This window comes from Pteropus alecto, unplaced genomic scaffold (genome assembly GCF_000325575.1).
Source record: "Pteropus alecto unplaced genomic scaffold, ASM32557v1 scaffold76, whole genome shotgun sequence".
NCBI classification, from domain to species: Eukaryota; Metazoa; Chordata; class Mammalia; order Chiroptera; family Pteropodidae; genus Pteropus; species Pteropus alecto.
This window is the reverse complement of record NW_006443138.1, coordinates 14,643,530-14,658,786: the sequence shown is the minus strand read 5'-3', so window position 1 is coordinate 14,658,786 and position 15,257 is coordinate 14,643,530. Positions and strand designations below refer to the sequence as shown.

Sequence of the window (15,257 nt, the reverse complement as noted above, 5' to 3'; positions counted from 1 at the left end):
TAAGACAGATCCATTCTGAATAACTACAATTGCTGAGTTCAAGCTCTTCCCTTTACATTACATTACTTCCAGTAATCTTTCTGAAATACTTTCTTTACATTACTTCCAGTAATCTTTCTGAAATACTGAACTGATCATGTCATTCCCTCTACTTAAAAACTCTGAATAGATTCTCAAACATCATCTTCTTGAAATTCTAAAATGTTTTCTCTTGCTTCCCCCTACTGCTGAATTGAGCCATTGTTCTTGATGGGAGTATAATAGGTTCTTTTGATGTGCGAGAGTAGAAAGTAGATTTAAAACAGTCTATAGCAGCAGTCCTCAACCTTTTTGGCAAGAAGGGACCAGTGCTCCTATGAGAATCTAATGCCTGATAATCTGAGGTGGAGCTGAGGCGGTGATGCCAGCTGAATCTTCGCTGTCTTGCCTGCCTGCCGTTCACCTCCTGCCATGTGTCCTGGTTGCTAACAGGCCACTGACTGGTACCAGTCCATGGCCCAGGGGTTGGAAACCCTTGACTTATAGTATCAAATCTAGTCACCTTTGCATTATATTCATATCTTTTACCTGCAGTATGTTCAGACCTTTTACCACCTAACCTTATCCTGTTTTATAATTAACAGATGCTTTATGCCACTGGATGACTTGCTATTTGTTTGTTCTATGCATTTTTTGTAATTATAGTGCATTTGCTCATTGATGTTCCTTCCAGTTAACTTGCTAAATGAATAACTCCCATGTAATCTTCAAAACCTTTCTCAAATATATACTCCTTAATGAGACCTCTGTGGACCATCTTAGTCGCAAGATTTCTTTATATTCCCAGTGATATTTTAGAACTTTATACCTGCTGCTCTTATTCCCTTATATGATCATTGTTATTTATGGACTAGTCTCATATATTATCATGTGATCTTTTCCATCCCGTGTGTTTCTAGTTCCTTGGCCTATATAATATGAAGAGTAGCTAAAGGAATTAGGGATAGTCTACAAAATATGTGAGAATTCTCCACGGAAAAAGTCTTTATAATATTTAAAAGTTTATCAGTTAAAAGTAGGATACCATTTGACATGTGAAGTTTCAAGAAGGAGGGGATGGAAATTACAGGAAGACGTATTTTAGCATGTACAATTTAGAAAAAGTAGTGCCGTATGCTGGAAGTAATGCATAGTAGGAGTTGAGTAAATGGTAGCCTTTTTTCTTTCTTTTTTTTTTTTACATTTTAAATTGAGATAACTTACGTACAATAAAGTACATAGCTTTTTAAGTATACAATTCAATAAATTTTTACATATGTGTATGCATAAGTAACAATCAGAAAAGTAGAGAACATTTCCAGTTCTCCAGAAAGTTCCCACATACTCTCCCCATTATTTTCCCACACATTTAACCATGGCTCTGAGCTTTATTACCAGAGATTAGCTTTGTTTGGAAACTTACAATATATGTCCTTTGTGTCTGCCTTTTTTCACTGTTTATATTTGTGAGGATCATCCATGTTATTGAAGGTAGTAGTAGTTTGTTCTTTTTGTTCTTTTTTTCTTTGATGTATAGGATTCTATTACATGAATAGACTGTCCCCGCCACCCCCCCCCACCCCACATATACACATACACCCTACCCCATTTATCAATCTACATAACTTTAGTACATACTATTGAATGCTTTTCCGAAGGGGTTATATGAATTTTAAAACTTTCATTAGCAATTTGGTTGTTTCTTCACATGAGTTCTCATTTAAGAATCAATCTTAGAGTTTCTTTTTATGTAAACACTGCCTATTCATGTAAACTTTTGAAAATAAAGGAAAATTTAAAGAAGAAAATAAAAATTATTCAGTCTCACAACCAACGGTAATAACTAAACCTTCAATATATATTTTTCTATTCTTTTTGTGTACATAATTTTTAGTAGAATTGGACTCATTAGGCTAATTGTTTTTGTATCCTTTTTAAAAAACTTAATATATTCTGAATATTTTCTCATATCCCTTTATAAAGAATCATTTTTTTAGATACATTTATCAAGTAGAGTTTTATGTTTTTAAATTGATGATAAAAATCAGAATGCTGCTTTGTAGCCTGTAGGAACTAAAAGAGGTTGAGAGAAAAGAAGAATAAAACTTAGTATCTTTTCTCAAGAAAAATTATTAAGCTTATGAATAGGTCTATTATTTCAAGCCACTGTGAGTCATTAGCTATCTTAGCATTTTATAAACTACTTACTAATACAATAGAATTTTGGTGTTTCTTCCTTTGATATTAGATAGCTATGGTTTTCAATCTCTCCTACTCTTTCTTTAACCACTGCTCCTTGAAAAAAAAAACAGTACTTTTCCCAAGCAGTGTATATTTAAAGTTTATATGAATATTACTTATATGTTTATTTACCCTCAGCTATGTGTAAAGTACTTGTTTGAGCACTTTGCGACCTTGCTTAAAAAATTGTTCTAAGGAGAAGAATGATGAATACATAAGAATGTTAAATGCATTAAGGAATTTTAGCTTCTTCCCTCCACTTGAAAAATAAAGACACCAAAGCCCCCAAAAGATTAAATTACTTGTCCACAAAATTTGTGTCAGTCAGAACTAAAGCCTGGAGCCAAAAGCTATGATTCCATCAGTGCTTTTCCATTTTAGATGTAAGTACTTTATCCTTAGTGTTTTTCTTGACACCAACTTTGTCATTTTCTAAGAAAATGCTACTAATTGTGTCTGTAATAAGTGAAGCAAAGCTGGCTTCATTTACAACAAACACTAAAGTGCCTAGAACGTATGATGTCCTGTTGTAGAGACCGCAGATAGGTGAGAAATACATTGATGAACTAGGAACATCCGTGGAAAGCAGTGGTAAGTGTGCAAAGAGCTATTTTTTGGAATCGGAACATCTGTGTTAGAATCTCAGCTCTATTATTTTCTACCTGTGTAGCTTATTTAAGCTACTTAATCTCTTTGAATCTTAGTTTTCTTGTTCATTCATTCATTTTTTGAGCCCCTACCACATGGCAAGAACTGTATTAAGTGCTAGGGATACAGCAAAATTCTTATTCACATGAGGGTTTTCGTGAGGATAATGTATATAAATCAGTAAAATAGATAAAGCACCAATCATACCACTTGACACAAAGTAAGCATTGATAAAAGTTCCTTTATTTACAACAGGCTGAGGTTCTCAAACTTTTTCATCTCAGGACCCCTTTATATCCTTAAAACTTATTAAAAGACCCCAAAAGGTTTTTGTTTCTGTAGGTTGTATGTATTAATATTTACAGTACTAGAGGTTAAAACTGAGGAATTTAAGTATTTATTAATTCATTTTAAAATAGTAATACTTAACCAATGTTAATCAACATTTTTTAATTAAAATAATTATTTTGCTCTTGAAAGCTTGGAATTTATCATGGGCAACAAGTACTGTTGTTTTTCTTGAAATGACAGGCTTACTTTGTTTACTTTTAGGACAATTTCTGCCAGAAATCCAAATTAGACTAACTATAGTTTGTCATTTAAGTAAAAATGATACTGCATGGAAAAAGTGGCTAGTTCAGCTTGCAACTCAATTACACAAGTAGTTTTTGTCAAGGCAGTCATTTATACTCATAAGAAGTGCTTTATGTATACTTCTTTCTTGTTCCACAGAGTATTAAAAAGGTATGTATTTAAGTGTCAACATTTAATAAAATTTATGATTTTTACTGCTTTGTATAAAGGACATTCATAAGTAAAACTTTTTTTTTTTTTAAACTGAGTGCATAGTGGTGAAGACAGTGACTATTAGTAGAATTTTGGTTTTGTTATTGTTTTTTGCTACTGTCTTAGTTTGTGCTAAGGCATGAGCAATATTACCACTAGTGCTTTTGCACCCTCAAATGCACACATCAGCACAGTGGAAAGGGGAAATACCATTTTAGTATTATTTTGAAAATAGTTTGACCATGTCAACTCCCTGAAAGGATCTCTCTCCCCTCAATAGACCACATTTTGGGAACCATTGCTATAGAGGATATTATTGGTACTTAATTATAATGTTTTGATTTCATTTTAATGAAATATACTTGTTTTCCTCATGGGGTTCGCATAAAGAGTTTACTCACATACATTACTGTTGTACAGGTATCTAAGCAAGAACTCTTACAATTAGTTCATTAGCCTGCTGAGTAGTAGTACAATCAAGAGAGCAGCTGACTAATTTACAGAGAATATTTTATGTTACAAAAGCAGCAAAGTAGGAATTTTATTCTTTTGGTGTATTATTGGGAGTGTTGAATCACATTTTTTTCTAATCATGCTTTCTTTTGTGTTTTTAGGCTTGCATTGATGACAATGTTGATATGGTGAAGTTTCTGGTAGAAAATGGAGCAAATATTAATCAACCTGATAATGAAGGCTGGATACCGCTACATGCAGCTGCTTCCTGTGGATATCTCGATATTGCAGAGTAAGTCAGTTCTCTATTTACTTTTATCCAAATAAAATGTTAGAGACCTGAGATTTTACAGAAATTGTTGTTAAAGGTAAATGAGTGAACTTTTATATTACTGTAATTCATGAAAATTATTGTTTCCAGGAAAGAGGATGATTCTTAGGAATCCAAATAGTGAGTCTCTTGATAGGAAATCATCTTCCTGTCTCCTCACCCTCTTTGGCTTTTGGTAGTTTGTATCGATATGAGTAATTGTACATATTTCTCCAGTCCCATCTCCTTTACTTCTGAGTACACATAGATTGTCAAATGATTCAAGGTTAATATTTAGCAATCTAGTCTATTCTTGTGTAATCATGAATTGTTAGGGGAAAATAACAATAATTACTTTGCTTTAGAGAGAATATGGTACATAGTTCTCCAATTAGTCAGTATATATATGCTTGCTAAGTTTTTTTATTAAGATTGTTTCCTAATAATATGTTTTTTAGGAAATGCAGTGAGAAATAGTTATTGTATTCTTAACTACCTTTAATGGATGGCTACTTTCCAAGAAAATTCGATTCTTTAAGCTTTTAACAAGTATAGCTATCCTGACAAAATAATTTTTTTATAAAATTATTTTTTCTTATTACTATATATCAATACCATAAACAGTTTTGTCTGTTCACATTAAAGGTTTTCAGCTAATAAATATTAGATATGGGCCTTCTGTGGATCTTTCTTAGTAAGCCTTCATGGTTTTATTTCTTTGTATATTTCACATTTCCTCATGTATATTGGAGATATAATACTTCATTTTAAACAGAGGCTCGATGTTTGGTGGTCTGGCCTGGGAATCAAAAGGTCTAAGTTGAGTTTTATTACAGACACTAACACTAACTGCACTATATATTTTGGTAATTTGTTTCCTCTTTCTGTGCCTTGATTTCTTTTGTGTAAAATGAGGAAGTCTTTTTGCTATTGCAAACTAATAGTAGTTGTTCATAATTATATCGTGGTTCTCAAGTTCCTTATTCCTTTCTGTTCTTTTCATGCTCATCATTTTTCTTCTTTAGAAAAAAATAGTGCTAATGTACATTTATCTTTAGCTGTTCTTAAAACTTTGGTAATTAGGGTCTGGAGTCAACTTATGTGGATTTTGAAGGCTTTCTCAACCACTCTCAAGGGGTTTTCTCCTGTATGGAATGGGAATAATAATTTCTAGATTTGTCGTGAGGGTTAACCGAGGTAACCCATCAAGCATAGTACTTGGCACATAGGAAATACTCAGTATATATTAACTTTTTATCATTATATCATTTATCTCCACTGGGAAAATGAAAACCCGTCTTTCTTCAGATGTTTAGTCCTTGTGTTTTGTTTTTTTATTCATGCTTCTGAGTTTGAAAACACAATAATAATTGTCTTCAATGATTTTCTATGGAATAATTTCCATAGACTTGATTGATAACCCATTCTGTCACTTGGAATGGTTTTAGCTGCAAGTAAGGGTATCAGATTTAAAAAGATCTAAAGAGTAAGGGCTCTTGTTATACATAATCTGTGTATGTCAAGAAGGGGAACCTTTTCCAGAGAGCCCTCTGACTGTGGCTTATTTCCCCTTAAGGGACTTCCATTGGCCTGGCTTGGTCATTTGCCCATGTCTATTTTGGCGAGTATCTGGCATATTCAGTTTTTTATATGCCAATAAACAAGTATGAGTGGGGTGAGCAGTCTGCTGTAGACGTTAATGTATTCAAGTAGAGTAACTACAACTTTTCACATTTGGAAGGTGGGATATGGAATATGTGCAGATCTGTGCAAAAAAAGAGATCCATTTGGCCAAGGTTGACTAGAGTTTTGCTGATTTAACTTTCAACAGGCAGTTAGAATTTATGGCTATGGTGTAACTGAAGTATTTAAATATATAGTTTCTTTGAACCAAATTAAAATTAGAAAAATGATGATGACCTCCTTTTTTACTCTTTCTGCCACATGAAATTATTTTTTTAAATAATGACAGTGTTTTATAAAAGATAATTTAGTACATACTAGGTTATTTGTTAAGGTGATCATAGCCCCAAACTCTTCCAAATGCATGATTAATCAGTATTACCTTTTTTAGCAAATAATTTCACTAATGAGTGTGAGAAGTTAATTAAACCCTACTTTCTTGGGCCTTGAAAAATACAGCGTGGAGGCTTGCTTAAAAGATAGGGTGAAGCCTCCCCCAAATCAGAGTATTTGTAGGGTAAAAGGTCTTTTAATAATGATGTAGAGACAATAGTTATAGAGTAGAATTGATGTAGGAAAATTGGGTCATTCTGTTAAGTATTGGAGTAAATTTGTTGGAAATCCTGTTTCGGCATTCACTAGCTTTGTGCCCTTGGCCAAGCTACTTAGCCTCTATGATTAATATATTTATGAAATAGTGTAATAATTTGAGAATGATCTAGCATCTTCCTAGCTCTTACTTCTCATAATGCTTTCCACATTTTTCACTCTGTCAGTTCAATTCTCCAACATTCCCTGCTGGTTCATATCAATGTGTCTTTGTTCACAGTGGTTTAGTTACCTCATTTCTTTATTGGTCAAGTAAACCTCTTAAGGTGCAGTTTGTGTAAGGGTCACTTCTTCCAGAAACCTTTCTGAAGTTTCTGTCTGATTCATCATCGTCTCTAACATATCAGTTGTTTACATGATTCTTGACCAACTGCATTGTGCACAAAATAGTACTTATTCATCCTTTTGGAAATAAGAGCTGAAACAAACAGTGAAACACAGATAGTTTACTCTGAGGATTTAAGGATGATTAGGATACAGTGAGTTCTAAATTTTTTACCTTTATTGGAGATAGTGGAAAAAGAATGTGAGGTTACAGTTTGTAGACACTTAACAGTTTCATATCAGGTTTTTAGCCTATTATAAGCCAAGTAAATAGATAAATGATAACTTCATATTCTGGCTCAATTATCTCACCTTTTCACTGAAATAGTTACCCTCAACCTCTCCCTGCTAAGGTAAAAGTCTTAGATCTAAAAATAGAAATTGTTTAATAATGTCCCTTTTCCAGAGTGGATTACAGGAAGTATAAATGAGATGAGTTTGGGAGCATGATGTTCATTAATGTTCAGCATATGCATTATTTTACTAAATAGAGATGAGTCAGGTATTGAAATGTGTGCATTAACATCATTCTCTTCCTTTGGTGTGCTCATTTGGCAGTGTTATGTGCTGAATTGTGTCCCTACAAAATTTACATACTGAAACCTTAACCTTGAGAACCTTGAAATGTTACTGTAGAAATGGAGCCTTTAAAGAGATTTCTAGGATGTGTCCTAATCCAGTCTTACTGATATCCTTATAAGAAGAGGAAATTTGGAAAAAAAGAGACACTAGGGCCATGCACATAGAAAAGACCATGGGAGGACACTGAAAAAAAGCGGTGGTCTCTAGCCCAGGAGAGAAGCCTCAGAAGAAACTAAACTTGTCAACATCTTGATCTTGGACTTCTAGCCTCTAGAACTATGAGAATAAATCTCTGTTGTTTAAGCACTTAATCTGTGGTGTTTTCTTACGGTAGCACTAGCAAACTAATACAGGCAGTACAGAATTCTTACTGTCACATCAAGGTATTCTTCTCCCAAAATTACAGTGTTGATGTCATTGGACTATGAGTTAAAAGTAAAATTGAATAGTACAACTTTTGGACATACTAGAAAAGCAAATGATTGTGGAACCCAAGAAACCATGTATTCAATTTATTGTTCTAATCTATAACAATTAGTTATAGCTCTCTAACCATAAAGTATAACTAAATTATATATTTAAATTATGTGCAAAGTACTGAAAACCAAGTCCTCTGACTAAAAAATAATTGGATGAAAATGTAAGAGTTATACAATGGCAGCATTTTAAATTTTGTCATTCTTTTTCATTCGTTAGCTAGAATACTTTTGTAAAAGAAACTTCCTCATATTTGGTTGCCCCCTGGTACAAGTTTTTTAGGAAAGAGGGTATATTATTTATTCTTTCCCTCTGTATACTGATATTTAAAATAATGATTTAGTTCAGTAGTTAACTTTCAAAAGGATTAATTGTTTTTCTGAGATCTAAGTAACTTTAGGAGCTCTTGTATTAAAACATAATTGATGTGTTTAATCCATTGCAATTATTATCCTTATTGATTAGCAAATGGTACCATCTTTGGTCATTAAGAATCTCTTCATGTTGGCTTCTGAGTCCTTGGGACATGACCAAATAAAGTGATCTTTAAAAGCTCCCTTGCTCTTTAGTATTACAGGATGTTCCAGATATCTTTTACATTTTCAGCCCCACGTGTAGACTTGCAATTTTTCCAAGGAGCCCTCTTCCTGGTAATGGCTGCCCAGCGTGCTCATTGTTACTGCTAGTCATTGTTTCCAATTCAAATTAAGCACCAAAGTGTTTTCTTTAATCTTATCAATTTTATGTCAATATTTCCTTTCTTCCTCAGGTCATTGCCAGGAACTACAGGATTAAAATAATACATAATTATTAATTTGTTTCATCATATGTTACACATACTTTAGACTACTTATAATAATACTACCAATAACAGTATTATTACTGAGAGCAGTTTGAAGTTCTTTTGTTCATTTGATTGGTTGGGGGGTATTTTGGCAGGGGTAAGAGGGAACACTTATTTTTGTCCTTAAGGTAGCCCACTTGGAATATGCCTTCAAATTACTGTGTGTTGAAGTCATTTGAAGTAATTCTTTTTTGTGTGGTTATATGCCACCAACTATGTATGCCATTGGGTTCATTGTTTAATCTGTTTTTTAGAGTTCACTTTCTTTAAGCTTGTTTTATAATTTATATAAAATACCAGGTTCCAATGGCAGTTCCTAGTCTGCCACCCTATTTCCTCCGACATTCTATAGATAACTATTTCTTAATTTTATATTTTACCACTGTATGTTTTTTAATGTATTATTTAAAATAAATATTACTCCTCCTTTATAGGTAAATAGTAGAATGTTATACACATATTTCTTCCCTTTGCTTTTTTTCACTTAACAGTCTATTATGGAGATCGCTATATAGTGGAATATATATTTATTTGAATGAGTACAGTTTTAGCCTTGGAATTGTCTTTTTTCATGTTCTTGCAAATCATAGGAATTTTTATGTTTGGAAAATATTTTGTATTTGAATAATAAAACTTAAATGACTTGTTTTAATTAACATTTTGGTTATTGATGTGTTTGTTATTCTAATATAATCTTTGGTATATTAATTTTGTCACCAAATTTCTTTTTTAGGACTCTGCTACAGTTGTTTAAGGAATGCTTTAATCCTGAGTTGCTTTAGTGTTTGCCATAAAATTTTCCAATAGTAAAGAAAATTAGCCCTGTATTAGGCTAGCATTATGTAGTTTCATAGTACTAGAATGAAATATTGATTAATTAATATATTTAATATATTTTTCTTCTAGTTTTAAAGGTACTGTTGTTGAAGATTTCATGTCATTATAAAATTCTGGTAGGATTACATTCAGTGACATTTTCATGATTTCATTTACAGCAAGGAAAAAGTTTCATTAGCTTTGTCACTTGATCATTAAGAACCAGCTATATAAGGATATGAAAACTTTTAAATACTTGTGGTGGTTTATTTATAGCTCGGCTTTTCTTTGTTATATCCTTTATTCCATAAACATCCAACAGTAACCTCAAGATTTTTTTTGGCTTGCCCTTCAAAATATATCCAGTATCTAACTATTTTTCATCACCTCTTTCATTTCTCCCTGATCCTGGACAATGTTGTTTTTCATGGAATTATTGCAGTTGCAATAATTCTAACCATAACCATCTTCTTCCCACTATCTATTTGCCAAATAGCAGCCCGAGTGATCCTTTTAAAGTAATTGCAACTGGGATAACATCTCATTTTTACTAATAGCCCCTCCAAGGGGTTCACAATGCACTGGGGATGGAAGCCAGAGTTCTGGTGGCCTAGAACGCTATTGTTTGGTCCTTCATCACCTTTCTGACTTCATTTCACCCACTCCAGGCTCTCAGTCATATTGGTCCCCTTGCTTACCTTTAAACAAACTAGGCATTTTGCTTCATAGTCTGAACCTGTTGATTCCTTTGTCTAGAATTAAATAATGTTATTTTGGTAAAAGAATCAAGAATTCTTATCGATTTAAGAAATATATGAACTTCATCACGCCAGTGGGAAACATAATATTCTTAAGCTCAAGCTCAGGAATCAGATAACTGATTAAATCTTACCTCTGCCAAATAATTGCTGTTAACTTTGAACAAATTCAGCTTTTCTGAGCCTCTGCTTCCTCATCTGTAAAATGGAAGTGTTAATACTTGTCCCTCCTTTATATGATTATTTCAAAGATTAAATGAAGTAATATGTATAAGACACTTGACACAATATTGGCACATATTTAGTATTCAGTAAATATTAACTCAATTAGTTATTATTCATAATGCAATATTTGATTATTTTAATGAAAAGAGGATAAGCTCTTGATTCTCCTGGATTATTATAATTTTGTTTTAGGACAAACCTAACTAGATGAGAGGAGCATAGGAGAGTGATGTAGTCATTGGTCATATTTACTTTTGATAAGTGAGTATTTGAGCCCTAAGAAGGGTTGACAAATCCATGAATTTTGGTTTTATTTACATATTTTTATCAAGAATGATACTTTGTTAGTGTAAAGTAGGACTTTTGATTAAAAGTCTCAGAAGATGAAATTACATCTAATGTCTTATGAAAATAGTAAAATTTTGTTTGAGACATACTTACATGTTGCTATAATCACAATGGGGTATATTTGTCTAAAACTATAAAGATAATGTTCTCATATATTCCATTTTTTTAACTTTATGGGAATGTTCACTGTTTTTTCCAATTTATAATCAGAACTGGAGCCTTATTCTCAAGACTCATATTCTGTTGTTCTTTTTGTTATAGCACAACTGTCTCCTATAGTAATGTTTCCAGAGAAAAAAATGACTTGGGACCCAACTAGGCACTCTGTGCCAAGAGAGAGTTCTTGGCTTCCCGCAAGAAAGAATTCAAGTGCCAGCTGAATATCAAAGCGAGAGCAATTTATTAAAGAAAAGGGCTACCCCACAGACAGAGCAAGAGGCCACTCCATAGGCAGAGTGGCATTTATCTTATCCAGGTCTGGTTTTTCTTGAGAGTGTAAATAGCATTTTTATTAGGGAGAGGAATATATATAAGTCATGTGGGGCTTTCTGAGAAAGGGGAGGGCTCCCCCTAATAGGTCACCACACCTTTCTTTTTCAAATATGGTCTGGGTCAGATCTGTCCTGGTGCTTGGGGGCATGCGATTTAGTATGTTAGCATATAATGAGCCAAGAGGTCATCTTTCGGTCAGTCTTTCTCCCTATTGTAGTGATCCGGTCTGAGCTGGTTCTGGTTGCTTCCTCTCATCTCCAGTACATGACTCTTACTTCCTGTTGTAGGGTACCTTGTCCCAGTCCTGTCTTAGTGTTAGGCCTTGTGAGATTTAAAAATGACTACAACACAGTCCCTAATCTTCAAGCTTACAGATACATGTAAAGTCAATTAACTAATACAATATAGAATAAATGGACCAAGAGATGTACAAGGAACATTGAGGAAGAACTGATTAATTCTGTGTAGGCCAATCAGAGAAAGATTCTAAAAGCAACATTGTTAAATTAAAAGATGAGCAGAGTTTTTGCCTTTGGGAGTTGTAAGCTCCTTGAGGAAAGTCATGTTATTCATGAATTAGAAATAATATATGTAAATCTCTTCGTTAGGTTCTACTGTATCGAATAATATTTGCCATTTCTTTGTTAAAACTTATTGACCAATTCCCATAAAGTTGTTAAAACTAAACACTGCAGCTAATAGGCTACTTCTAATGAGCTCACTCTCTTCTATTTCCACCAATCGAATTGTAAGACTACCAAAAGTTAATTGTGTATGTGTTTAGCCTGTTAATACCTGTAGGACTTGTTGGTGATTATATAATGTAATCAGATAGCCCAAAACTGATGAAACATGTTCAAGAAAGAAAATTGCTATAACTATGCCAAACTCTTTGGAAAGACTAAATAAAGGGAAGGCCTCGAAAATATTATTGCTGTTTAATAAGATGGGGCGGGCAACAACTGAAAGACTGAAAGAAAAAATACCTAGATTGCTTTTCTGTTTACTTCAAGTTTTTCCCTCACTTTAAAGTACTTTGAAGCCTTACACAACACATTATGAGTATGATTATTTCAAGAAAGGCAGCATGTATTTAAGTCATTGGAGACATTCTACAGTATGTTTTATGTTGAAATGTCTTATTTATGTTTATTTCATTTATGTATTATGTTTTATGATTCCATATTTTAATCAGCTTTTCTGGTTAATGAAGCAAATACTGGACTTGATTATATTAGATAAAAGAATTTCTTTGGAGCCATAATTTTTTCCAGGAGAAAACCACTAGTGAAATAAGGAGAGAAACCACTAGTGGAAAAAACAGATAACACTAGGAAGTCTTTATTTATCCCACTTACTGTAAATTTACTGTACATTTTTAAATTTTTATTTTTCAATTACAGTTGACATTGAATATTATATTAGTTTCAGGTGTATGACATAGTGATTAGACATTTATATAACTTACAAAGTGATTACCCCAATAAATCTTGTACCCATCTGACACCATACATTGTTATTGCAATATTATTTACTATATTCCTTATGCTATACTTTATATCCCCAAGACTGTTGTGTAACTACCAATATATATTTCTTTTTTTTTTTTTTAGGCAAGGCAACCCTTGGTTGACCTCACAGATTGCAAGGATCTTGTCAGCCTACAATCCCTTTCTTATTTATTTATTTTTTTTATACCTACAGCACCTGGTCTTCCTAGGTGGTCTCCCATCCAAGTACTAACCAGGCCCAACCCTGCTTTAGCTTCCAAGATCAGATGAGATCGGGCCTGTTCAGGGTGACATGGCCGTAGATCCAATATGTACTACTTTTTTTTCTTTTCCCCCTCTTTAATTTTCGCACCCCCCGCCCCCATTCCGCTCCTGAGCTAGGGATGTTGCTGTCTCCCTTTAAGAACTGGACCTCTATGGACATGGCTCCATAGTGTAGCGGTTAGCACGTCTGCTTTACACGCAGAAGGTCCTGGGTTCGCACCCCAGTGGAGCCGCGATCCATGGTCTACGGCTGTGCCACCCTGAACAAGCCCGATGTGTGATCTCAGAAGCTAAGCAAGATCGGACCTGGTTAGTGCTTGGTTGGGAGACCACCTAGGAAGACCAGGTGCTGTAGGCATAAATAATAATATTAAATTAAAAAAATAAATAAAAAGAACTGGATCTCTGAAGGCGGGGTGTCTCTCCCACATGCATGCACGGGGGTATTATCTGTGGCTCCACCTAGGGAGCGAACCCAAGACCTTCTGCTTGTAAAGCAGACGTGCTAACCACTACACTATGGAGCCATCCCGCAATATGTACTTCTTAATTCCTTCTCCTTTTTCACCCACACCCTTAATCCCCCTCCCATCTGGTAACCATCAAAATGTTCTCTATATCTTCATTTGTTTCTATTCCTTTATTTTGTTTTTTAGATGCCACACGTAAGTGAAATCTCTGTTTGATTTATTTCACTTAGTGTAATATCTCTAGGTCCATCCATGTTGTTGCAGATGGCAGGGTTTTATTCTCTTTTATGGCTGAGTAATATTCCATTGTATATATGTACCACTTCTATATCTATTTATCTGATGATGGACACTTAGGTTACTTTTGTATCCTGGCTATTGTAAATAATGCTGCAATGAACATATCTTCAAATAAGTGTTTTGTGTTTCTTCGAGTAAATACCCAGAAGTGGAATTGCTGGGTCCTTCATCTCTTGTTATAGGCCTTTGTTTTAAAGTCTTTTGTCTGGTATAAGTATTGCTACCCCAGCTTTTTTTCTTTCTTTTTTCTTTCTTTCTTTGCATTTTCATGGAATATTTTTTTGCATTCCTTTACTTTCAGCTTTTGTGTCTTTTGATGTGAAGTGTGAAGTGAGTCTCTTGTAGGCAACATATGTAAGGGTCTTGTTTTCTTATCCATTCAGCCACCCTATGTTGTTTGATTGGAGCATTTAATCCATTTATATTTGAAATAATTATTGATCGATGTGTAGTTATTGCCATTTTATTATTCATATTTTTTCCCTTTTTTTTTTTTTAAAGTCCTTTTAACATTTCTTGTAATACTGGCATGGTGGTAATGAACTCTTTAGCTTTTTCTTGTCTGGGATGCTCTTTATCTGTTTTTCGATTCTAAATGATAGCCTTGCTGCTTAAAGTAATCTTGAATGTAGGTCCTTAGTTTCCATCATTTTGAATATTTAATGCCAGTCCCTCTGGCCTGCAAAGTTTCTGTTGAGAAATCAGCTGACATCTTATGGGATTCCCTTGTGGGTAACTGCTTTCTCTTGCTGCTTTTAAGATTCTCGGTTTGTCTCTCTAACTTTTGACATTTTAATTATGATGTGTCTTGGGGTGAGTTTCTTTGGGTTCATCTTGTTTGAGAGTCTCTGTGCTTCCTGGAATTGTATGTCTATTTCCTTCTCCAGGTTAGAGAAGTTTTCCATCATTATTTCTTCAGTGAGATTTTCAATTCCTTTCATTTCCTTCAATTTCAGTTCCTCTCTCTTCTCTTTCTGGTACTCCATGATGTGAATGTTGATGCACTTGATGTCGTCCCAAAGGCCCCTTAAACTGTCCTCATTTTTTCTTTTTGGATTCTTTGTTCTTGTTGATGTTCTGAATGAGTGTTTTCTGCTA

The 15,257-nt window shown here is 33.8% G+C and overlaps 1 protein-coding gene, 1 non-coding gene and 1 pseudogene across 7 annotated transcripts in view; 2 read left to right on the top strand and 1 right to left on the bottom strand.

The window, feature by feature from the left end:
* The window catches only part of PPP1R12A (protein phosphatase 1 regulatory subunit 12A), a 131,443-nt gene that overhangs the window by 40,370 nt on the left and 75,816 nt on the right, over positions 1 to 15,257 (top strand). For all 6 annotated transcript variants that reach the window (XM_025040957.1, XM_025040956.1, XM_025040958.1 and 3 more), the window contains exon 2: positions 4,308 to 4,438. In XM_025040957.1, the coding sequence (XP_024896725.1) occupies positions 4,308 to 4,438 (131 nt within the window). The remainder of the gene's footprint in view (positions 1 to 4,307; positions 4,439 to 15,257) is intronic.
* LOC112472493 lies at positions 13,310 to 13,429 on the bottom strand (annotated as a pseudogene).
* Positions 13,550 to 13,622, top strand: TRNAV-UAC. Its single transcript has one exon. It is a non-coding gene; the product is annotated as a tRNA-Val (tRNA).